The 21,242-nt window shown below is 34.3% G+C and overlaps 3 protein-coding genes across 4 annotated transcripts in view; 2 read left to right on the top strand and 1 right to left on the bottom strand.

Annotated features, from left to right (window-relative positions):
- POSH (SH3 domain containing ring finger posh) overlaps positions 1-10,494 on the bottom strand; it is a 44,832-nt gene extending 34,338 nt beyond the window's left edge. For both annotated transcript variants that reach the window (XM_076125792.1, XM_076125791.1), the window contains exons 1-2: positions 10,174-10,494; positions 6,246-6,372 (exon numbers count right to left, since the gene is read on the bottom strand). In XM_076125792.1, the coding sequence (XP_075981907.1) occupies positions 6,246-6,359 (114 nt within the window). In that variant the 5' untranslated portion in view covers positions 6,360-6,372; positions 10,174-10,494. The remainder of the gene's footprint in view (positions 1-6,245; positions 6,373-10,173) is intronic.
- Positions 10,495-11,086: 592 nt separating this feature from the next.
- Positions 11,087-17,294, top strand: LOC142980728 (uncharacterized). The gene is made up of 8 exons (XM_076126290.1): positions 11,087-11,341; positions 11,648-12,513; positions 12,686-12,817; positions 15,029-15,854; positions 16,139-16,283; positions 16,451-16,514; positions 16,742-16,803; positions 17,007-17,294. Exons 1-8 carry the CDS (start codon positions 11,184-11,186, stop codon positions 17,130-17,132), a joined length of 2,379 nt encoding a protein of 792 aa, XP_075982405.1. The 5' UTR covers positions 11,087-11,183; the 3' UTR covers positions 17,133-17,294.
- A 151-nt stretch (positions 17,295-17,445) lies between these two features.
- On the top strand, positions 17,446-21,161 carry LOC142980729 (UPF0587 protein GA18326). Its single transcript, XM_076126291.1, has 3 exons — positions 17,446-17,859; positions 18,060-18,179; positions 18,615-21,161. The coding sequence occupies exons 1-3, from the start codon at positions 17,610-17,612 to the stop codon at positions 18,728-18,730; spliced, it is 486 nt and encodes a 161-aa protein (XP_075982406.1). The 5' UTR covers positions 17,446-17,609; the 3' UTR covers positions 18,731-21,161.
- Positions 21,162-21,242: the final 81 nt, after the last annotated feature.

The raw sequence follows: 21,242 nt of genomic DNA on the forward strand, positions 1-21,242 counted from the left end.
ATATTTTGGAAAACCGTAAGATAACATTCTATAAATACAAGTAATACTTACAAATATTTATATGTTATTAAACATTTTACAAAAGCAATCTCAAGCATACATTTCGTTTCGTACAATACGCAGCAAACAGTCAGCGAAATACGATCACATATTAAACTAGCGGGCAATAACTAGTGTTTATTTATGACGAGGGGTAACACAGGATGCGCGAGCGGAACAGCCAACGTTAGGTGTGAGACAGACAATGTCACGTGACATACCACTGCTGACAACACAGCGAACCGTTTCGTGTATTGTGTACATGTTTTATACAAAGAATACATTTTATTATGTAGTATCTATGGACATTGAAATATATTTAGAGTATTTTTAGTGTCTTGTTGAATTATTTGCTTTCCTTTATTATTATATATTCCCAGTCAAAAGTCACTCCTCCACCGGTCTTTATCCTTAGTCATTCATTGCTAACACTTAAATCATCACAACATTTAGTCGGCCTTATTTTGTCTATTTGTCTATATGTAGTTAAATAACAACATATTATTTTTTTCCCTTCATATCTTTGTCAGACGATTTACCATCAAATATACCGATAATTCGATTCGGGAATCAAATTATTTTTTTGATCACAGGAGACTTTGAAACATGTAACCATAGATTTTACGTGAACCTATTGTAGTAGCATTTAAGACATACTACATCAAAAACTCGGCCACTAATTGTAATCATTGGCATAAACACCCCATCATCCTCTATTATAGTACGAAACAGTAAAACATTTATCCATTTCTGATCCCTATACCTATTTCCAATTGAAAAGTTCGCTCTAAAATTGCAAACTGAACATTTCGGTGAGAGAAACTGTAGCAATTGATCGGTTTGTTAAAACTTCACAACTCGTTTTATCCCGATTACAGTTTTAGCAACGGTCACCTGGTTTCTAGTTTTAAAAGCGAGGGTTAAATTGAGGTAATTAATATCGATTTCGAAAATTGTTTCTTTTCGTTCAACAATTTTAGAATGGAGTGACCTATTTTATAGTCTTTGAATAGACATAAAAAATATATCTGATGCTATTGTTTTCTTTTCTTTGTGGCTAACGGAGAAACATGCCAAAATAACATGTTTTCACTTCACATGGGGAAATTTGAATTAATTAACCAACTTGACTGACATTTCATAACATTGACTGCCTCCGTGGCGCAGTGGTTTAGGTCGCCACGCCGATACCACTGCGTCGGGAAGTCGTGGGTTTGGTTCCCGCACGGAGCAAGTTATTTGTGCGATCCATAAATAATTGTTTCGGGTCGGGTTGTGCTTTGTCTCCTTTGTGTTGTTTGTATGTTTGTAAAAGTCCCCGCGACACAAGAGCAATTCTTAGTGCGGGAGTTGTCTTTTTAAGCTAAAAAAATCCTAACCTTAGGATATTTTGGACCAGCAAACGGTAGAGAATTGGCAACTAGCACTTAGCAGCTTAAAGCAAAAGGACAAAGTCGGCCCCCTAAAATTAGGCATGCCCTTCTTCCCTAGCATTAGTTTCTCCCTGCAAAAATCGTCTGATGGAATGATTTCTCTTGAAATATAATTATCTGTACCCGTAATAATCATGTACATATAAAACTAGAAAATGATGTATATTTTACTACAGTCTTCTGTACATAAAGCTATTCAATTAAATGCAAATTGTATTCATTTTATCAACATAAAACTGCATTCACTTTGCATTGGATCAGGCTGAGATATTTCCCGTTATTCTTCCATTAGTTCCCCGGAATAATTAGAAACCTATAGTATTACAGGACAATAGAGTAGCTACCTAAAAACAATTATTAATGAAAGCCAGAGAATAAATAAATTATTTAATTTAGATTTTCCTCTAAAAACCAGTAATGTTTTACCTTGATGATAATCGTGTAGTTCGACAATTTAGTAGAGAGCCTTAGCATGTACGCTTTTTCTAGATCATAATTAAAAGATCTGTGTATTTCCAAAATAAAGTATCTGTATCAAACAGCCCACCATCAGCTACATAAGCCTAAGGGTCACTGATGTTCTAAATACAGAATTTTGTATACCCCTGCCATTCCGAACATTGCATACAGGACTCTCTATTAAGTTGTTGAACTATAGGTATGGCTTAACAATAATGGTCAAATGTCATGTTTGTGGGTCAAAGGTAATGTTTACGGATTTACGGTCGATCGCAGCAAACCTTGATATTATAAGATAGAAGAAATCTACATAGTTGGAAATCACTGAGTGCAAAATATTATGAATTAACATGTATTTATAATGTTGTGTAACGAAAATATTGAGAGAAAATAGATAAGTAATCTGTTTTGGTATGTTTTCGAATATTCATGAAGCCTTGCCTCTATCTGGGACAGGCTAACTTCCATTGTATTGTGTCAAAAATACTTAGTAAATAGAATGTATTAGGTACGCTACGTCTCTATAACCTATCGTCAGTTAGGGATAAACCTATCCAGATTCAAAGATATTGACACCTGCCTTATAATGCCTATCCCTTCCATGACGATCACGGTTATCACTTCTTGTGTTACATGAACAGAACCGGGGCCGGCCGCTAGTAAATAATGAAAACAACCTGGTCTTTAACGTTAATAGTATTATAAGAGAATATTGACGCAATTCTTACTAACAGGCTGAAAATAACTCCAGCCTCAAAATTCTCAGTTAAACGATACAAAAGAAGATAGCCCACGTTAGTTTTGAACAAAAACCCTGTTCCAGTTGTCTGTACCGGTAGTGGTTGTTTATATTGCGCTGGCCCAATTCTCGCGAACGACTCTGTTACAAAAATGTTTGTACTATACAGTACACACTACACGTAATGTGTTATCACAAAATTGTGAGGATAAAGTAGCTCTTACTACTACTTTTATAACTCTCGCTCTAATAACTCATGTAGCGGGGACTTTTACAAACATACAAACAACAGACGCTATATATCCTAGGCACAGATTACAGAAATATTTTGTTTCGTGTAGGATCGAACCTGTGACCTTCCGAATATTTGTGCTATGTGAGAAACGAACTCAGGCCCCGTTTAGCGTATTGGTAGATACATGGTGATGGTGACTACCACTACGCCTCAAATATTGACAGGTTAACTTTCGCTGAGAGATTGGAGTCGAGATGTCTGAGAATTATGTAGTGTCAGTTATTGTCTGGCCGATACACGAACACGAAAATATATAAACAGCGTCTCCGTGCTCAAGAGGGAACGTAAAAGTCGGTCTCGGTTGTCTCTTATAATAACAGTCGCTAAGCTATGTCAGAGGCCTTTCTTTAGAACAACTTTGAGACTTGGTTGAACTCTAACTATACGATAAAATAACTTTACAAGGCAAAGACTGTCACCTTTCTAGTTTTGTATATCGTGAATAGTGTCCGACATTCAAATGTCATGGTCATCAAAAGTAAACTATTGCGACAAGCAAAATTAGAGAATAAAACTACAAGGAAAAGTTTTCAAAGAACGAAGATCTTCATCAAGGATTTTTAAAGCAAATACCAATGTCAAATTTAAAAAAAATGGTAATGCCCAAATGATTTTATTATACCGAGAATTTAGAAATTATTGCGAAACTGACTTATCAATTCCGACCTGCAATTTTGATCACAAAAACGAAAGATCTATTTTCTCAATATTATGTAATAGAGTATTTTTGCTCAGAAAATACTTTTTTGTCTAGTTATAGCCTTCGAGTGTCTCTTACACAAGTGTCTTTAACAGACTAAAGCATAAACAATTCTTAAGAAAAGCGATTACCTTACTGTTCGTCTCATAACAGATGACCCTTACAATTTACAAACATGCCGTGTCTGTTTTTCTTTCAAAAATAACATCTTACACCTTAACACCATATACATAAGATACAAAATTAAAACAATGTTTTTCAAGTGTCACTTATGACTATTTAGAATGTTATTTAAGATAGAATAGGGACTAAAACTAAGTGCAACTGCATCATATCACTAGGTTATCAAATGAGACAATAGATCTTATTATTCTAATAAGTGTAAAGGGACAGAAAGAGACGGAAGATTGCACATAAACATAATTTATGCTTCGATAAGCGAGGCCGTATGATGTATGGTAATTATTTATTTATTGAATCATCTAGAGTTCTAGACGAGTGTACTAGCGAGGAGTGCTCGCTACAATCTTTTGTAAATATACTAAGTACATAGGTACATTTACTTTACAAAGACATTAGCTGACCCAAAGAAATCCGCACGCATATAATTTGGACAAAACTAAAATTGACTATTGAGAACTTTACCTATTAACTTACTAAATCTTATCAAATGCGGTTCAGCAGTTTAGATATAAAAAAACTTTTTAAAACATCTTTCGCAAATAAACTAAGTAGATACATTTACTTTATGAAGACATTAGCTGACGCGAAGCAATCCGTTCTCGTCTAAATTTTGGTTAGCAAGTTAACAAAGTTGCCTACGTTTGACATCAATTCCTTACTAAATCGTATCAAAATCAGTTCAGCAGTTTAGATGTAAAAGCGACTTGAAAACAGAAGAATACACATCAACATTGTAACGCTCGTCGGAAACGGGCATTTAGAGTAACGGATGAATCGTTCAGGGGTGCGTGTGCGCACGTAACATGTCAGTCATCATGATTTAATTTTCATTCGGGGTCATAATACCGTCAAAGAAGTTCATAGCGAAGGTCTCTTGAGTAGCACAACTTATTTAAGGCTTTAAAACCGCAATCAGACCTCGGTCTGGTGCAAAATCATGCTCTCTTTTATCACACCAATCGATTACGGATATAAATTTATATTTTTCTATAGCCTATTTCTCAGTTTACGAGTAAGTGTATCTGCTGTGTAAAGTGACAGCAAACGTACTAAAACAACTGTTAAAATTCCAGCCGATTAGCTATGTAATACCTATCCAGAAGTGGCTAAACCTGGCTTGAGTTATTGGTTTTTATTCATCCTTCTGGAACAGGGGTTCCTAACCTTTTCTTAGTCCGGGACCACTTTTAAATTATTATTGTTACCAGGGACCACTTTTATATTATTCTTGTTATCAGGGACCACTATGTTAGTATATTAAAGATAAAGTGTATTAAAAATCCTGAAAGTTGTAAGTTTTAAAGTCATTCGCGGACCACGTTTTGACTCCCGCGGACCACCGGTTGGGAACCACTGTTCTAGAAGGAGGCGTGCGGATTCGCTCATGCCTTTCGAAACACAGACATGCTCAGTTCGGAATTGACGTACTACCTAATGATGATAGCCTTGCATAGTTTACTTCCAGAATCATTAGCAGTTACTTAATCGACAGAGGGACAACCTTAAGCAGTTATATGACACAATCGATCAGCAAAATCCATGGCTTAATGATATCTACGTACATAAGCTAACTTCGCAATGTACGTAACATTACAGATCGCAGTTTATCATAGCAAGTCAAAAGGCACAAACACCTGACGTCAATATTATCACTCTCCCCTTCGACTTTGCTCGCGTTGAACATTGCTCGTAATTTTCCTATTATTTCCCGTGATGAAAAATAAAGCTGTTTTTATCGGGGATTATGCAGCTTAGCGTATTAGTGAAAGATTCTGAGTATCGGTTTGGCATTTTCGGAGATTATCCGCTATAAACAATGGCGATAAACAAAGTTAGGTAAGAAAATATGAGTATGTATTTATTTATAAATAATAGCTCATTTATCACGCGGATCCAGAAGCATCCAGGATCTGCGCAGACGACTGTTTAGGGCGATGAGAGCAGAACGCGTGATCTTAAAACGCGCTCCTCAACCGGACACGATCTCTGTTTTGCGGTATACCGACTGTATTAAGTGTGCTATTGATAAAACTATACAATAAAACACTCCTATCCAGAGCCGAATTACGTGTTCCGGGTACCTACTTAACGGAATGCATATAATCTCTCTTGGAGTTTCCCTAAACTATCGCCGGGGTCACAGTCAGCCTGCGACCACGGCGAGTGCAACCTGCGCCGAAACGTTAGGCATTTTAAGGTAAAATGCGTGTTCGCGTTAATTCCCGTATTCTATTATACATACATTAAACATGCAACGCGAGAGTTTAAAAGTTATGGTTTCCCTGAACTGTATGTTTCAAAGAACTTCTGTCAGCAGAATACCATACCACGTTGCCAATCTCTTCTACGACTTTTCTGTCGTGCATATGCTAAAGCTTTTCTTCATAGATGTCTTACCTTCAAACACTTGAGACAGAATGTGTGCTGACAGGGCAGGACACGCGACGATGTGTCGAGTCGCTCCAGACACACGGAGCACTCGAGTAGATCGTTCAGAAGACCTTCATCCATGCCGGTTGGGGCACTGTGAACAAAACACCACGAATTTAGCCATGTATACATTAGAGAACAAACGTCCCGAGCCTGTAGGTGACACGTGACACGCATTGCTCGTCCGTAGGGTCCTAAGTTTGTTCAAAAAGACAACTCGCGCTCCAAGAATTCCAAACATACAAATAACGAACGCAAAGGACAATCAGGTCCGAAAACACTATTTGGGGATTGTTCCGTGCGGGAACCGAACCCAAAACCTCTCGACGCAATAGTAGTGGCGTGGTGACCTTAACCACTGCGCTACGGAAGTAGTCTAAAAAGTAGATGTCGCCAAATTATCAAGCAGGCCTGCTATATATTCCATATGCCTACCCTATTCAAAATACTAGACTGGACTTGAACTCTATTATATCTGTAATATATATCTTTAATCGAAATCGCCTTGCTTGACGCGAGTCATTTATAGTGTATCCCTGCCTTAAGAAGCCTGTGAGTAGTCTGGTGATAAGATTATCATCTCTCCACTCAGTAACTCTCGTCTGGCACATAGGTCGAGGCAAGTCGTGACGTCAATTTGCTATCATTAGTCCATCAAATCAATGCGTGTCTATGACGTATTTACAAGAACCTAGGTAGGTAAATTTAAACAAAAATCTCGAACAACTTCTAATACATAATCTAAAACATTTAATACTGTTTTTTTTTCTGTATATAGGTAATTCAGGTTTGTAAATAGGAAGCTTTATTTAAGGAAATATTTAGACAAAATACATTATCAGGAGAAGGAAAAATAACCTTTAAATCTATTCACAATATAAATTTTAATAACTTGTTTGATATCTAACCATACAGGGAAAAAATATAGTTTAGTTTATGTCAATCTCATTGTATTGTTATCATTATAATAACTAAATTTGTTAGGCTAATTGTTATTTATGGATTTATTCAATAGCTTTTCCCTTTAGGATATTAAAGTAACAGTAAATAAAAACCTAAATTAAATTAAACACATCAAATTTTAATACATTTATTTTATTAATTTTAGTTTTCATATTTATATTATATGCTATCTATTCTATATTTACATTCTAGTTCCTACAAACAATTCCAGTAAATTTTAAAACTATGGAAGTTAGGTAGGTAAGTGGGTATGTTGTTTGTGTCATAAAGACAAAATTCAAAGAATATTATGTACATACATAATACTGTATAAAGTACCTTCAATGTCATGGTTAAGTAAAAGATAATAGTGTTATTAAAGCGCAACTTAGGTGGTCATCTGAGTCACCAATACCAAGATTTGATTAGTAGCTAGGCAACCATTGTTGTTCTTAATAATAACTTAGGTATGTGTGATATTATAGAGTTTATTGTTAGCTAACTTGCATTTAAAATGAGTGGAAAACTCAAGACTTTGGCTGAAGTCTTGTCCAGCAGTGAGATGGCCAGCAAGATTGACTAAACATTTTAAATTATGTATTTGAAGTTTACTGTGCTGGTTGACTATTATTTAACCAGACTGGAATACTCAAGGCTTAATCTTACGCATACTAGTAGGTAGCATTTGCCCAGTAGATGGACAGAATTAGGGCAATTTTTTTATCATAAGGATATTTAAGATGTCAAATATACTTGTAAGCTTTGGTCTCTGGCTACCTTAATGGGAAAAAGGTGTGATATTATGTATGTATGTAAACCTTTTTGTGTTGGTAAAATAGGGCATAAGGTACATAATATTATCTTAAATCATAACATCTCATTAAAACATCTTCCATTAGGCAGTATCGCATACAAAGAGATTGATTACTTCTTTTGTAATATCTGCAACAATGGCCTGTTTCCATGAAATGGCACACCTGTTGATGATTTTTTTTCATAACAATGGTTTTAAGACACTTAGTTGTTGTTGATATTTTTTATTTGTAGATAGTTGAGAAAATTTGGTTTCAGGTGGCCTTGTAACAATTACCTCACACTGTGGTTTTATTGAAATTTCAGACAAGCTATAAAATATTTGAATACCCTCATTTTGTTTTCTTGCCGACAGAGGCCAATATGTAGTCTATATAGAAGTATAAAATTGATTTAGAGACAGCTGATTACTTGTTATAGGGTATAACTCTACAGCACCTATATTTTACTGGGTGAATAACACCAAATAATTCAAGTCAAGGGGGTTTAAGTCTGTTCAAAATACAGTTTCCAATGTAAAAAGGAGTGGAGAGGTGATGATCCAGTACATTAAGAAATATAGGATATGTATTGCACCTCAAAGTAAGTGTTACCAAACTACTTAAGTCAGCTGCAAATTTAACTCATTATACTTAAAAAATATAGGTGTAACGACTCACTAAAAGTAATGTCATCAATAAGAACCACCTAGAACTCAAGTATGTAGGTAGGTATGTATTCATATAGGTACCTATATGAATGAATAAAAAAAAACAGGTAACAGTAAAAAAAATAAGTTTGCATGAATCACTGGCATAGTGATTTTAAATGTGTACAAAGATTATGAAATAAAGTGCCTAGTGGTTGTTTAGTATTTTATTATCAGCTTCAAATATTGACACTAGGTATTACAATTGTTTGTTCATATAATCTTTTTAACATCTTTCTTAGAAGCTGGTGATTTTAATCAATATTGTTATCATCTAATACCTGCCTACCTACTTGCCTTATATTGAATCATTGTATTCAAAATTGGCCTACATTTTTATTAATATTTACAAATTACAAAATAATAACATGCATAAGTATAAGTTGATACCAGCACATAATTTACATTAACCATACATAACTATAAATGGATTAAAATATCCTTCATAGAGTCTAGAAATACATCAAGAATGATAAATATGGGACCTTGGTTTTGAATATAAACTATAGAAGAAGGGGTAAATAAATCTTATATTTACCATAATCTTGCTTTTGAACATAATAGTCAAGGATAACACCTTTTAAATAACTTTCAAATAGGTAATCATGTAACAATGTTTTATTCAAAAGTTATTTTTACCTCATTTTACTATGTGATGGCACTTTGGCACTTATTAATTAAAACAACTAGGTTTTAATATTAACAGTAATTTAATTCCTCAGTTAACAAAAAACAGGCACACTATACAGGTTAGAAAAATTCATAGATGTTACTCCAGATTTTTAAATAAAGAATACAACAATAAATATTTGCACATTTAATAAGAACAGTTTCAATAAAATTTAAATAGTGAACACTTATCTAGAAAGTGCCACTGATATGAATTAAATCTTATCTGAAAATTGTCTGAGATATGATAGCAAAGTAACTGAATATATAATTATGATATTACTCAATGTTTTTAACAGTTTTCTTGTTTATTTAATTGGTAAATTAGCACCATGTCAGGTTTATAGTCTGGATGTTTGGTACCCAGAGTGCAACCTGCTTGGACCACAAGTTTTAAGAAACCACTTGTCTATGTTCATGGAACATAAACTTCTCAGAGTTAACAACATCAACACACTGATTACTTTACTTGGTTATAATTTTGAAAAAAAATGTGTGCAAATAACTTTGTTGTACTGGAAACACAATAGGTTTGTCTATAAAAAGAATGGATATTTTGATACTGGAATGTCAGAATTTTTAAAACTATGTTTGCATTCCCCAACAAACACGGAAGAGCAAAGAAAACAAGATATATTTGATTATAAATAGCCTCACTAACACGAACCGAATAGAACATCGCAACAATGCAAGTTTTCTTGGTATTTTTAGATCGACATGCACATTCCTGTGCGATTTACATCAATACAACGAACGTTAAAACTCTAAATGTTGATGACTCACCGAATGTTTTAAATTCCAACGATGTTAGCGGGAACTCTGACCATTATTGCACGGCACAATGAAACAAAATCCACGGGATACCACCCCGAACCAGTCACACAAAAATTTTTCGACACAAAACTATTTAAAACGGCACATAGTTCAACACAGTGTAAGGTATAATTGCACAAATGAACTTAAGGTCGGAGGGTGAACTTGCTGCTGTGAGAAATATGCAGTTGTTCACATAAAAACTGATACAATTTCACGCACAAATGCCATTCTCGCCGTTTCGTCGTTCGACCGGACGGTGAAGCGGGGGCGGGAGCAAGCGACTATCACCGCTTCGGGTGACCAACAGAGTGATTTGATTACTTCTATTTTTCAAAATTTCATACTAAAATTGTTTTCGTTTCAGAACTATATCCACTGCAAACAAAATTTTAATTATTATATTTTTTAAAATAGCATCAAATCCATGGAGCACACTTTTAAATAAAAATATAAATAGAGTTAGGTAGAAAATTGAATTTTTTTAGGCTACATTCCTACCACATTCAGAATAAAAATCTTTTTTCTAATTTTCTTTTGAGAAAAATTTACATTTTTGCTTCCTAGGTACCTATTCAATTTACTCGTCCACCATTCGCTTTTCCATCAATAATCATCACATAATATAAATGAACAATGTAAAACTTATAATTATTTAATTATAAAGCTTCTGTCGCTTCGAGCAAAATATCGTTCTGGACCTCGGAGGGATGATCGTGATTTTATCTCATTAACAAGTTCTCTCTTTACTTTCAATCCGGTTTCAATTAGTATACAAAAAAACATAAAAATAATATTCAGTACCTACATTATTCATGAGATTTATACACTGAATAAAAATTTCTGCGACATGAAACGCAGTAGAGGAAACACGCGAGTTCAACCTGTCACTGTCAACTTATGCTCATGTCAGTTTATTCATCTGTCAAAATATGATACGATATCTTGCGTAGATTTTTATTTTCTTCAATTTCTCCAAAATGTCTCGGGATAAAAGCGTGTGGTTCGCCGAGGAAATATTATTAGATGCCAAATTAATTAATTTTCAATTAGAAACTGGAGAATGGGACGCTGTGGAGGAAATGTTAAAGGCTGAGGCCCAACTTTCCAGAGATGCCGAGACCGGACGATTGCGACCGTGAGTAAAAACAATAAATCGTGCTTGCTCATTTATTTCTTTACAAGTCTTCAGTAAATAAATTCTTAAGTTAAATTAAATTGTAATTTGATAGAATAGAGAGTAAGTAAGTAGTTTCAGCTGTAAAAGTAAGCCTAACATGTTAGGTTGTTTTCGTGTGCTGTTTTTCTTATATTAACATTCTTTCAAGTACTTCGATACCACTACACTTAACGATATTATATTGTTGAGCGTATTATTTTATAGAGTTATTACCAAAACTGACCTGTGATAGTTAGTGAAATAAAATTATTTTTATAATTCCAGGAAAAAAGCGTCCGAATATACGCTACGGCTAATCGCAGAAGTTCTACATATAATGCGGCTTGATGTGGAACAGGCTTCATACAACAGAAGTACCCTAGCAGTAGCAGAACAATGTCTCCGACTTGTACGATCCTGTGCAGCGGCCGGCACTAAAATGCAAACATACATTTCAAAAGAACTTTCCATACTAGATTCTATGCTTATCTTAGCTACAGAATACCAACACCCAAGTGTAGACTTCGTAAATGAAGAGCTCCAAAAGAAATTTGAATCTTGCATGACAGTTTTAATGCAAACATTAGGAAACCTAGTTGTCAATAATCCTTTCAACCAAATTATGATTTGGAATAAATTTGACGCAAACATCTTAAACAGTCTCGTTGATCAGAATGATAAAATTGCAACTGCGGCTGCTATGATTGTTTACAACATTCTTTTAGGCCAACCGAATGTGTTACCAGACGACGTAACTCTATTAAACTCCCTAGCTTACATGTATGGTAATGGGAATACGGAATATCCACACTTAATCATAGAATATCTTATCGGTGTTGAAAACACTTACATAGAAAGGCTATACTCCAAATTAGAACCGGAATGTAGAATGTTAGTACTTAATCTAGCGTACAACATTCTTATGTCAACGGAGTCTCAGGACATAAATGTGTCTGTAAACTTTGTGAAATTCATGGCGCATGAGTTTAAAAGTAAATCAGACTGTATTTTGAAAACGGTTGATAAGTATGTGAATAGTATTGAACCGCAAGAGGTAGTGTTCTTGTTGGAGATTGTAGCTACTGCATCAAGTATGGATGCGTATATGGACTGCTTGCAAACAGATAGTTCATTGTTTATTAATTGTGCTTGTGAGTATAATATTCATCTTTACTATAGTCTTAAGCCTTTTAAACAAATAGATTTAATTGATGTTTAATACCGGGATACCTCTGTGTTTTTCCATTTTCTAAATTATATCATATGCCACTAGTTACAAATGTATAAACATATTCTTTTTATTTCTTCTATTTTAATTTCCAGTTCTCCTACGTGCAATACATAAGCTTGGCAAAGAGAGTCAAAACTTCTTCTCATCTATCAATAAACTGTATGCAGCAACAGGCAAGACGCTAATTAACGACGAAAATATTTCTAACGTTAATATTCCTGAAAGTAAGTACTAGAAACATTTCTAATTTATTGAAAAACTAGCAGTCATCCTCAGCTTCGTCTGGGCTAAATATTTATACACCGAAACCTTCCTGGGGATTTGCTGTAACTTATGACTCCGTGACGTCGCATCCGTTTCGTAAAACTTTACAATTCGTTACCTACATTTTAGACTTTGTCGTGAACAGACGGACAGACAGGCAGAACGACGAGGTAAAGGGATGTTATATTTCAATATGTAGGAAGCTAGATTGCTGTGTCTTTTAATGGATAAGTTATAAATAGGAACAAAAGTACAAACTTAATAAATTACTGCTAAAATTTAATCCATAGTTACAAGTCATGCAAATATAAAAACTTTACTACACAATCCATATTTTCCTGTCTTTGTTTTTAAAATGTTAAGTCAATAATTTATTATTATAGCAGACAAACATGCTATATAAAATATATAGACTTATTAAGTACAGTTCCACTTGAGTATCTACTAAAGTATTATGACGCAGACGGAAATATATAAGTTAACAGACGCGACGTAGATCATTAAAGAAATCTACTTGATCAATAAAATTTATTGTCAACACATACCCCGCCGCGGCAATTCTAAAATATACAATTTAATCGCGTAAGGCTTGTCGCATCTATACTATACTAATATTATAAAACTGAAGAGTTTGTTTGTTTGAACGCGCTTATCTTAGGAACTACTGGTCCGATTTGAAAAATTCTTTCAGTGTGAAATAGCCCATTTATCGAGGAAGGCTATAGGCTATATATCATCACGCTACGACCAATAGGTGCAGAGTAACAGTAAAAAGTGTTACAAAAACGGGGAAAATTCTGACCCATTCTCTCTTATGTGACGCAAGCGAAGTTGCGCGGGTCAGCTAGTTACTAAGAAAATGGATCGATATGGTTAGTGTACTCGAGCACGTTTTCTTTACTATAGTCATCCTTTTAGTTAAAAGACACCGCGCTTTAAACCGACAGTCGATCTTTTCAGCTATCCGTCATGTAAATTAGAAACGCAAATCAGTTCAAATGATTAGTTATAGGCAGTGTTTGCCTATGATTTAAGATTACATGGTAAATTAACACGGTTAGCCGTGAAGTTATTCATGTGGTCGCCGAAGTCTAACTATAATATTAGTATAGACTTCGGCGACGATTCGGTAACGGAGACAACGTCTGCGTCAAGTCAATACATTAAAGTTATTAATCTATATTTATAAAACTCTTTCGGTACTGAGTGACTGACTGATAGACAACGCATAGCCGAAACTACTGGACGTATAAAGTTGGGTATGAGCATTTCTTAGGAAGTGTAGTGGAGCACCAAGAGAGGATTATTGAACATTTTTGATTATTGAAAAAAAATTATATGAAAAATCATAAAAAAACGTGTTGAAAATGGTAAAACTAATGTCCATGCGGTCAAAGTTGCGGGGGGCTGGTTTGATATCTACTTCCTCCAAGCAGCAGCAGCTATCGGCTCTATGAAGACATAGAAAGTTATTAGGCGCGTTGTTTTACCCCACTTTTCGGAGGTTCGTTAAAACTCATACAAAAAAAAACGCTATTGAAATTAATTCCAATCTTATTTAAAGTCTCTTTGATTGAATTTCAGATTATGATTTCGATAGTTTCTGTAAGTAAACTGCATGTTTTAAGAGTAAACATAACTTCGCTTTAGAACTAAATAAACTTCGACCCATTAATTTAGAATTATTATTGTGAAAAACAGATGAAAAAAGAACCTTTTACATAAGTAATAGTATACTATATTTCGGTCTAAAATATGCGACAACACGCCTCTCACTCTAACATGTGTTCGATTCAATCATGCTGTTATGTCCCTTTCATCATAGTTTGTACATAAAAATATGATTCAAATTATGATATCAAAAGTCATTTTTATATTTCCGACTGGTGTTGCCAAGTAGATAGATTACTTATAAATAATAGTGTTATATGTTTTATGAACGAACACTAACCACACGCAATGGAAATGAGAAATAAGCACATTTATCAACAGTTTTTATAAAATTAACTATAAATAGTATCGGTCTAGTAGTTTTTGGGTTGATTCTAACATGCAAACATACACATAGAAAATAACTTTCGGCTGACCCTAGACTTACTCTTATAGATCGTCTAGAGATGGCCCTTTAATGTATAAAACTATAGCATTTTTCATTATAATGTTATTTACAGATCCATTAACGAAAAACGATTCGGCGGACAACATGCTCTCGTGTAACGAAACGACATCAGAATGCACGGAATCTGAGAGCAGTGAACAGTATTTTGAATGTACGGACAACCCGCCATATTTAGACAAACTGGAATCCATAGACAACATGCAACCATTGAAATTTTCCGAATCGGTACCCGACGTTAAGAACGGAAGGAGTAATTCTGTGAAAATTGATACTGATATGTCTAAAGTTGCTTATAAGCGAAGTAGTTCGGTGCCTAAGGCTGACGATCGCGTGCCTTTGCCTACAAGAAGAATAAGTTTAGAACATAAAATAGACATTGGTGATGATACAGAGCCTCCTTTGATAATAGACTCTACTTCTCCGAACGGTAGTATGAACACAATTGCCGAAGTAATTCCAGTAGCTTTGCAGCCAAGGCTAGAATTACAACCGACTAGTAGGACAGAGTCGCAAGAAAGTTCACCCAATGATCCGCCTACAGAAATTCACTTAACTAAAGATGAATTAAAATGTGAGATTAAAGCTTCGCCGAGTGAAATTTCACCTCCGTTAGCTGATAATTTACTAGAAACGGAATCACAGAAACAGTCACCGGATACGCCTAAAGAAGTTAAGAAGAGCCAGAATTTGTCAACTGATTTTGATCTGAGTGAACAGTTGCAGAAGATTCTCGGTATTTCTTCGGAGAAGACAAGGGCTGATAGCACTAATGTCGAGAAGAAAAGTGAACCTGTGAAAGAAGTAAAGATCTCTGATGAGAATAATATCAATAAGGTGCCTTCGGTTAAAATTGATTCGCCTGAAGCTCAGAAAACAAGGTAACTGTCCACTACAGGGGTTTCTAATTTCACTTTATTTCTTCTTTTTAGAGTAGACTCTACTAGTGGCATGAACTATTTTTAAAAGACCTTGGCAAGACTTGCCACTTAATATAATAGTTTGGATACCCTTTAGCTTCTTCAAACATGTTTTAAGTTGCCTATGTTTGCTTTCGGGTCCTCAACTATCACCCTGTTAAATTTCGTCGAAATTAGATAGTTCAGTGATTTTGTGTGATAGTGTAACAGACATACACTTTTATTCATTTTTATCTTCGTTCCAGGCTAGGTGCTATAGACATGACCACTCCGAAAAAGACGGTAACCAGCGTAGAGACGGTGGAACGTCACGTGGCATTCGGCTTCAAAGCAGCTCTCGTACGCACGCTCGCCAACCTTTGCTGGAAGAACCAAGAAAATAAGAAATTGGTATAATAATATTTCTTTATATTATTTCTAGCTACCCGCCCAGTTCAGTTGTAGCTAATGTAGCACATACAAAAATAACCTATGACTTTCTGGTATAACGTTTCTTACAAAAGGTGAAAATTTACTTCCGTGGTCTGAAGATTATAACATGTTTTTTGTGTTTTCAGATCCGTGAATTAGAAGTGATCCCGGTGCTTCTTGATTGCTGCAATATTGACGCCCGCAATCCGTGTATCCTTTTTATACTGCAAACGATGACTAAAGTATCGAAAATAATGTTTTATTTTGTGGGAACGTGGTTTTGGTGGAACCGCCGGTCGCCTATTCGACAGAGCTCTGTTTCTTATGTTTGGCATAGATATTAGATATACTATACCTACATATTTTTTTACACCTATGTATTTTTTGTTATTATTTCCTACAGGTAGCTGAAAATACATTTCCTTATAATAAAACAGTAATAATGCAATGGGTTATTTTCGCCGTGCGAAACCTTTGCGAGAACTGCCCGGAAAATCAGGTACAGTGGACTACTACTTAAAAAAATAAAGTGTTCATTACGTATCTTTAGCGAAGTGTTTTGCTCATTTTTTTTATTTCGTGTGTATCCCACTGCTGGGTAATGGTTTCCTCCAGAATGAGGGAGGGTTTAGGCCTTGCGTCCACCGCTCTGATCAAGTATAGGTTAGGGAGTTTTTATGTACGTGTTCTTTTGTTTTCCAGGATGTCATATCAAAGATGACTCTTCAAGGTCCAGTAGATAACGAAGTCTTACAAGAGATGGGTTTAACCCTCCACACAGATAACCAAGGCAACAGCATCAGAGTCGCCCCTCTACCACGCAGCTAGACTGACCAGAACAAAAAAATATTTTATCCACATTCTATTAATAGCTTCTCTATGTAATACGCAAATTATAAACTAAAATAGTTTTCCTTTGCTTGTTGCAAGTAAACATGTATGAATATATCTTGAATTCATCTATAAATGAAATAAACTTTAAATTATATCAAGCAAGTGTTTTTTTTTCCATAGCCTTAACCTTTGCAGTGTGCGCAAACTATTGCAATCACTGCTGAAGTTCTACTTATAGTACTTTTTCTGTAGATACATACTTAAAATCGTCTAGACTTCAAAATAAGAATGCTAAATATATAATTAATTTCTAATCAACGATGTACGTATCAAAAGACCAGTGTTCAAAAGCAATAAAAAAACAACTTAATCAGTTCACTGACATTTTGACATTGACGTGTCGGTGTTTTCGTATTGATATTTCTAGAAATTCAATACATTTACTGATATTACTATAAATATATATCCAAGATGGTCAAAATCGCTCTCCAAATTAAAGCGACGTTAGAATGTATAGAAAAGTTGTACACAAACCATCCACATTACCAATGGTTTTTAAAATTGAAGTGCGGAAGCTGCGGTGAAGTGACCGAAAAGTTTCATGATCTCACAGAGGCTGAGAAAGTACCACAAAAGCACAATAGATCGGAAACTAACTTGATAATTAAATGTAAATTATGCTCAAGGGAGAATAGCATCGATGTTATTGAAGGATCAAATGGTATGTCTTCATAAAATGATTGTTGTTCTGCTTGTCGCAATAACCTCTTTCAAATTGAAGAATAAACTCTTAGTGTCTAATGTATCCTTCCTTTACCAATATAATACGCATTTCTCTGAAGTTTTTAAAACATTCTAAGTTTGAATATAACAATATAGCTGAATATCATTAATAATATTTTTAAATGTTTTACACTTCAGGCCAGTTCACAAACAATGATATTGGAAAGTTCAAAACGTTAGTAATATTTGACTGCAGAGGTATTGAGCCAGTTGACTTTGAGCCCAAATCTGGCTGGATTGCGGTGGCTGAAGATGATGGTGAGTGTCATACAAGATACACTTCTGTAATGCAAGTTACTTACCGAATTCTCATGACTGGTCATGATATTAATTAATGTATAACATTTGCTCCCGGTTTCTGAGGTTCATTTAGCGATTGTTTATCTATTCAATAGTGTCAATAAGTCATACAAAAAAAACTCTATTGAATAGATAAACTACTGTTAAATTTACTCAGAAACCGCGGGCTAATGGTTTTGGGCATAGCCTATTGATAAGTGTTGGATAACCTATCCAATAGATAAAGTAACAGCATATCTATGAAAAAATATATTAATATTACACTTAAGTCAATTATACCGTATTTATTCAGAAGAGGTGAAATCTACTATTATGCTATTTTTCTGACAAATCATCTTAGCCCTATTCTAATCATACAGATTAAAAATATAAATTTAAAATGTGTTCTTTCAGGCAAAACATTTGATGATGTAGATTTAACAGAAAAAGAATGGGTGGACTATGATGAGAAGAACCAGACCTCAGTTGGAGTGTATGAACTTGAATGGCAATTTATTAAAGTCAAGTAGTTTGATAATACATTTTGTTACTAAGTCAATAGAATATTAAAGTACTCTTGTTGTTTTAAGCTGATTGAATTATTTTTATGTCTGCAACATTTTCTAGTAAAAATAGAATTGGATGTAATTATTTCCATCTTACATTTTAATATATTCATAACAAAGCTCTAATTCCTAAATCTATACATATATTTATGTAATAAAATTTTTATTATTTTTGATTATTTGTGTAATTAGAGAGTAATTTATGAACTGTCTAGAAAAGTATAATAATAAGTCTTGTTATGCATCACCTAAAATAAGAATGCATTTTAAATGGATGATTTACCTATCAAATACATTTAATCTAAAGGCAATTAAAAAACAGTAAGTTAATTTTGTCATGTTACATACCTACTATAATAATAATATGCAAAAAAACTTTTTAATAAAAAAGATACATAACTAAAACATTGTATTTGTTTATAATGTACTTGTAAACCCTCACTTATAAATTGTAATATAATATTTTTTTGAAGTTTATGTAGTTCTAATATAGGTACTTAAGTCAAGTCCACCACTGACTACAATTTATTTTGTGTACCCTATTGGGACAAATCGTACATCTCTATCAAAGTGCAGGAAAACCTCATTATTTCCGGCATTTCTTTCTCCATTTCCTATTCAAACCTATCTTTTATTACACGAACTAATTACTCACCTTTACCGAACTAACACGCCATCTCATTTGCATTTCGTCGATAAATAAATCGTTTAACGCAGGTAATGACTACTGTTTGTTCCATATAACATAGTACACTTCCGAAAGTCATCACGCGATGTGTATTGTGGCATACATTAAAACAATACCATACAAGGAAGCAACTGGAAGTAGTTTCTATTGAATTCACTGGCTAATTGCCATAAGGTAATCTATTTACACTTGTAGAATTTTAGAAACTGTATGGTGCGTATTTTGCTTCGAGCTCTTAATTAGTCATATTTTATTTATAGGCTCATAGATCCGTCAAACCATTGACATTATTAATTAATAGGTCAAAATTTGGTAACTATATTTTACAGCAATAGATTACATTAAATAGTTGGTATTTTTCAATGGTCTTTTGAGCTAATCCGAGTAACCATTTACCTTGAGATTTAATATTTACCGTAGGTACCTATCCTACGCAAGCAGTACCTACCTCGAGCTAAAACTTGACGAAAAATGTATTTACTACTACATTTAGAATTGAGTACATTAATGGAAGTTTAAATTGAACTTGAACATTTTTGGATTAACCCAGTGCATCATAAAAAGTAATTAGTTCTTTAATAGATAGGTAATTAGTATTTGTTGACAGTCCTGAAACTAGCGCGCCACCCACCTTTTAATATGTCAGCATTTTTTGTATCGCGTATCGCGTTCAACTGAATGATCCATGTGTTAGCATTTAAGTTTCGCGCCAACTCAACTGTGAAACTAACTTCACTTTCGTTCATTGTTTCCTGTTCCTTGGTAATGCTACGACTATTAACACTGTTTTTAATTCCACGTTGTGTCATTCGTGTCTGTATTCAATGCTTAAAATAATAATATTCACAATGTATAGCAAGATCAACAAGTGGCATCTATGACTTTGAAGAAAGGTGTTCCATAAGTACCTACCTACCCCATTTAGTATTGTAGGTACCTATAGGGCAATATTGTCTAAACAAATATTTTAAGTACATAATTTTCATCAAAAAAAGTACGCATACCGTATTATGGATCTATATTTTCTTTGAGAATTTATGATTACGTGAATCAAAAATACGGCGCAATATTTGAATCTGACAATCGTTTTCGGGAAACGGAAATAAGACCTCAGAGTCAAGAGATTTTCCATTAATTTACGAGTAGTAGGCACGGTATTGATTATAAAATTAAAAAATATTATGGTAGTGCGTTATTGCAAGCATTTAATTACTCCGGTGAAAATGACAGTGGTGCGTGTTTTTTAAAGAGCGTGAGAAAATTTTGCACACGTGCTACGAATTATTTGATAGATGCCACACAATTTTGCTGTCATAATTTTGATTTCTAAACGTTTTTTTTAATGACAGAAATTGATAGACAGAACCATTTTATCTTTTATCAGATTTACACAAGTAACTAGCTACCTATGTTACTTTGTGAACTTGCTTACTATACAGATGTCAACGTCAAATTCAAATTTTGACGTTGACAAACGCACGGCTAAAAATCAAAATATTTAAAGTACCTACACATTCTGCCACAAATGAAATATTTGTCTCGATGCCTAGAAATCATATTGACAAGAACATAGCCAACGAACTAATGAAGTAACCAGCTGTGTTGTAAGGTGATTGACACTAACAGCATGTAATTTAGCGCTAGCTCGGCCACGCCTTACGCACTTACCATTGAACTTGATTGATCCGTCGTGTTGCTAACGTTCTTTTTCGAACTGTTTTTTATTAGACTGCTGTGAATTTATAGTTACGAAGAGTTTTGAGATGATAACAATTTGTTTACACAACA

Source organism: Anticarsia gemmatalis, chromosome 18, assembly GCF_050436995.1.
Source record: "Anticarsia gemmatalis isolate Benzon Research Colony breed Stoneville strain chromosome 18, ilAntGemm2 primary, whole genome shotgun sequence".
NCBI lineage: Eukaryota > Metazoa > Arthropoda > Insecta > Lepidoptera > Erebidae > Anticarsia > Anticarsia gemmatalis.

Excerpts from the sequence above, each read along its gene's own strand:
- LOC142980728 (XM_076126290.1), top strand. The coding sequence starts at position 11,184 with ATGTCTCGGGATAAAAGCGTGTGGTTCGCCGAGGAAATATTATTAGAT. Across the intron at positions 12,818-15,028 it reads TAACGTTAATATTCCTGAAA|ATCCATTAACGAAAAACGAT; the intron begins GTAAGTACTAGA and ends TGTTATTTACAG. Across the intron at positions 15,855-16,138 it reads CCTGAAGCTCAGAAAACAAG|GCTAGGTGCTATAGACATGA; the intron begins GTAACTGTCCAC and ends TCTTCGTTCCAG.
- LOC142980729 (XM_076126291.1), top strand. The coding sequence starts at position 17,610 with ATGGTCAAAATCGCTCTCCAAATTAAAGCGACGTTAGAATGTATAGAA. Across the intron at positions 17,860-18,059 it reads TGTTATTGAAGGATCAAATG|GCCAGTTCACAAACAATGAT; the intron begins GTATGTCTTCAT and ends TTTACACTTCAG. Across the intron at positions 18,180-18,614 it reads TGCGGTGGCTGAAGATGATG|GCAAAACATTTGATGATGTA; the intron begins GTGAGTGTCATA and ends GTGTTCTTTCAG.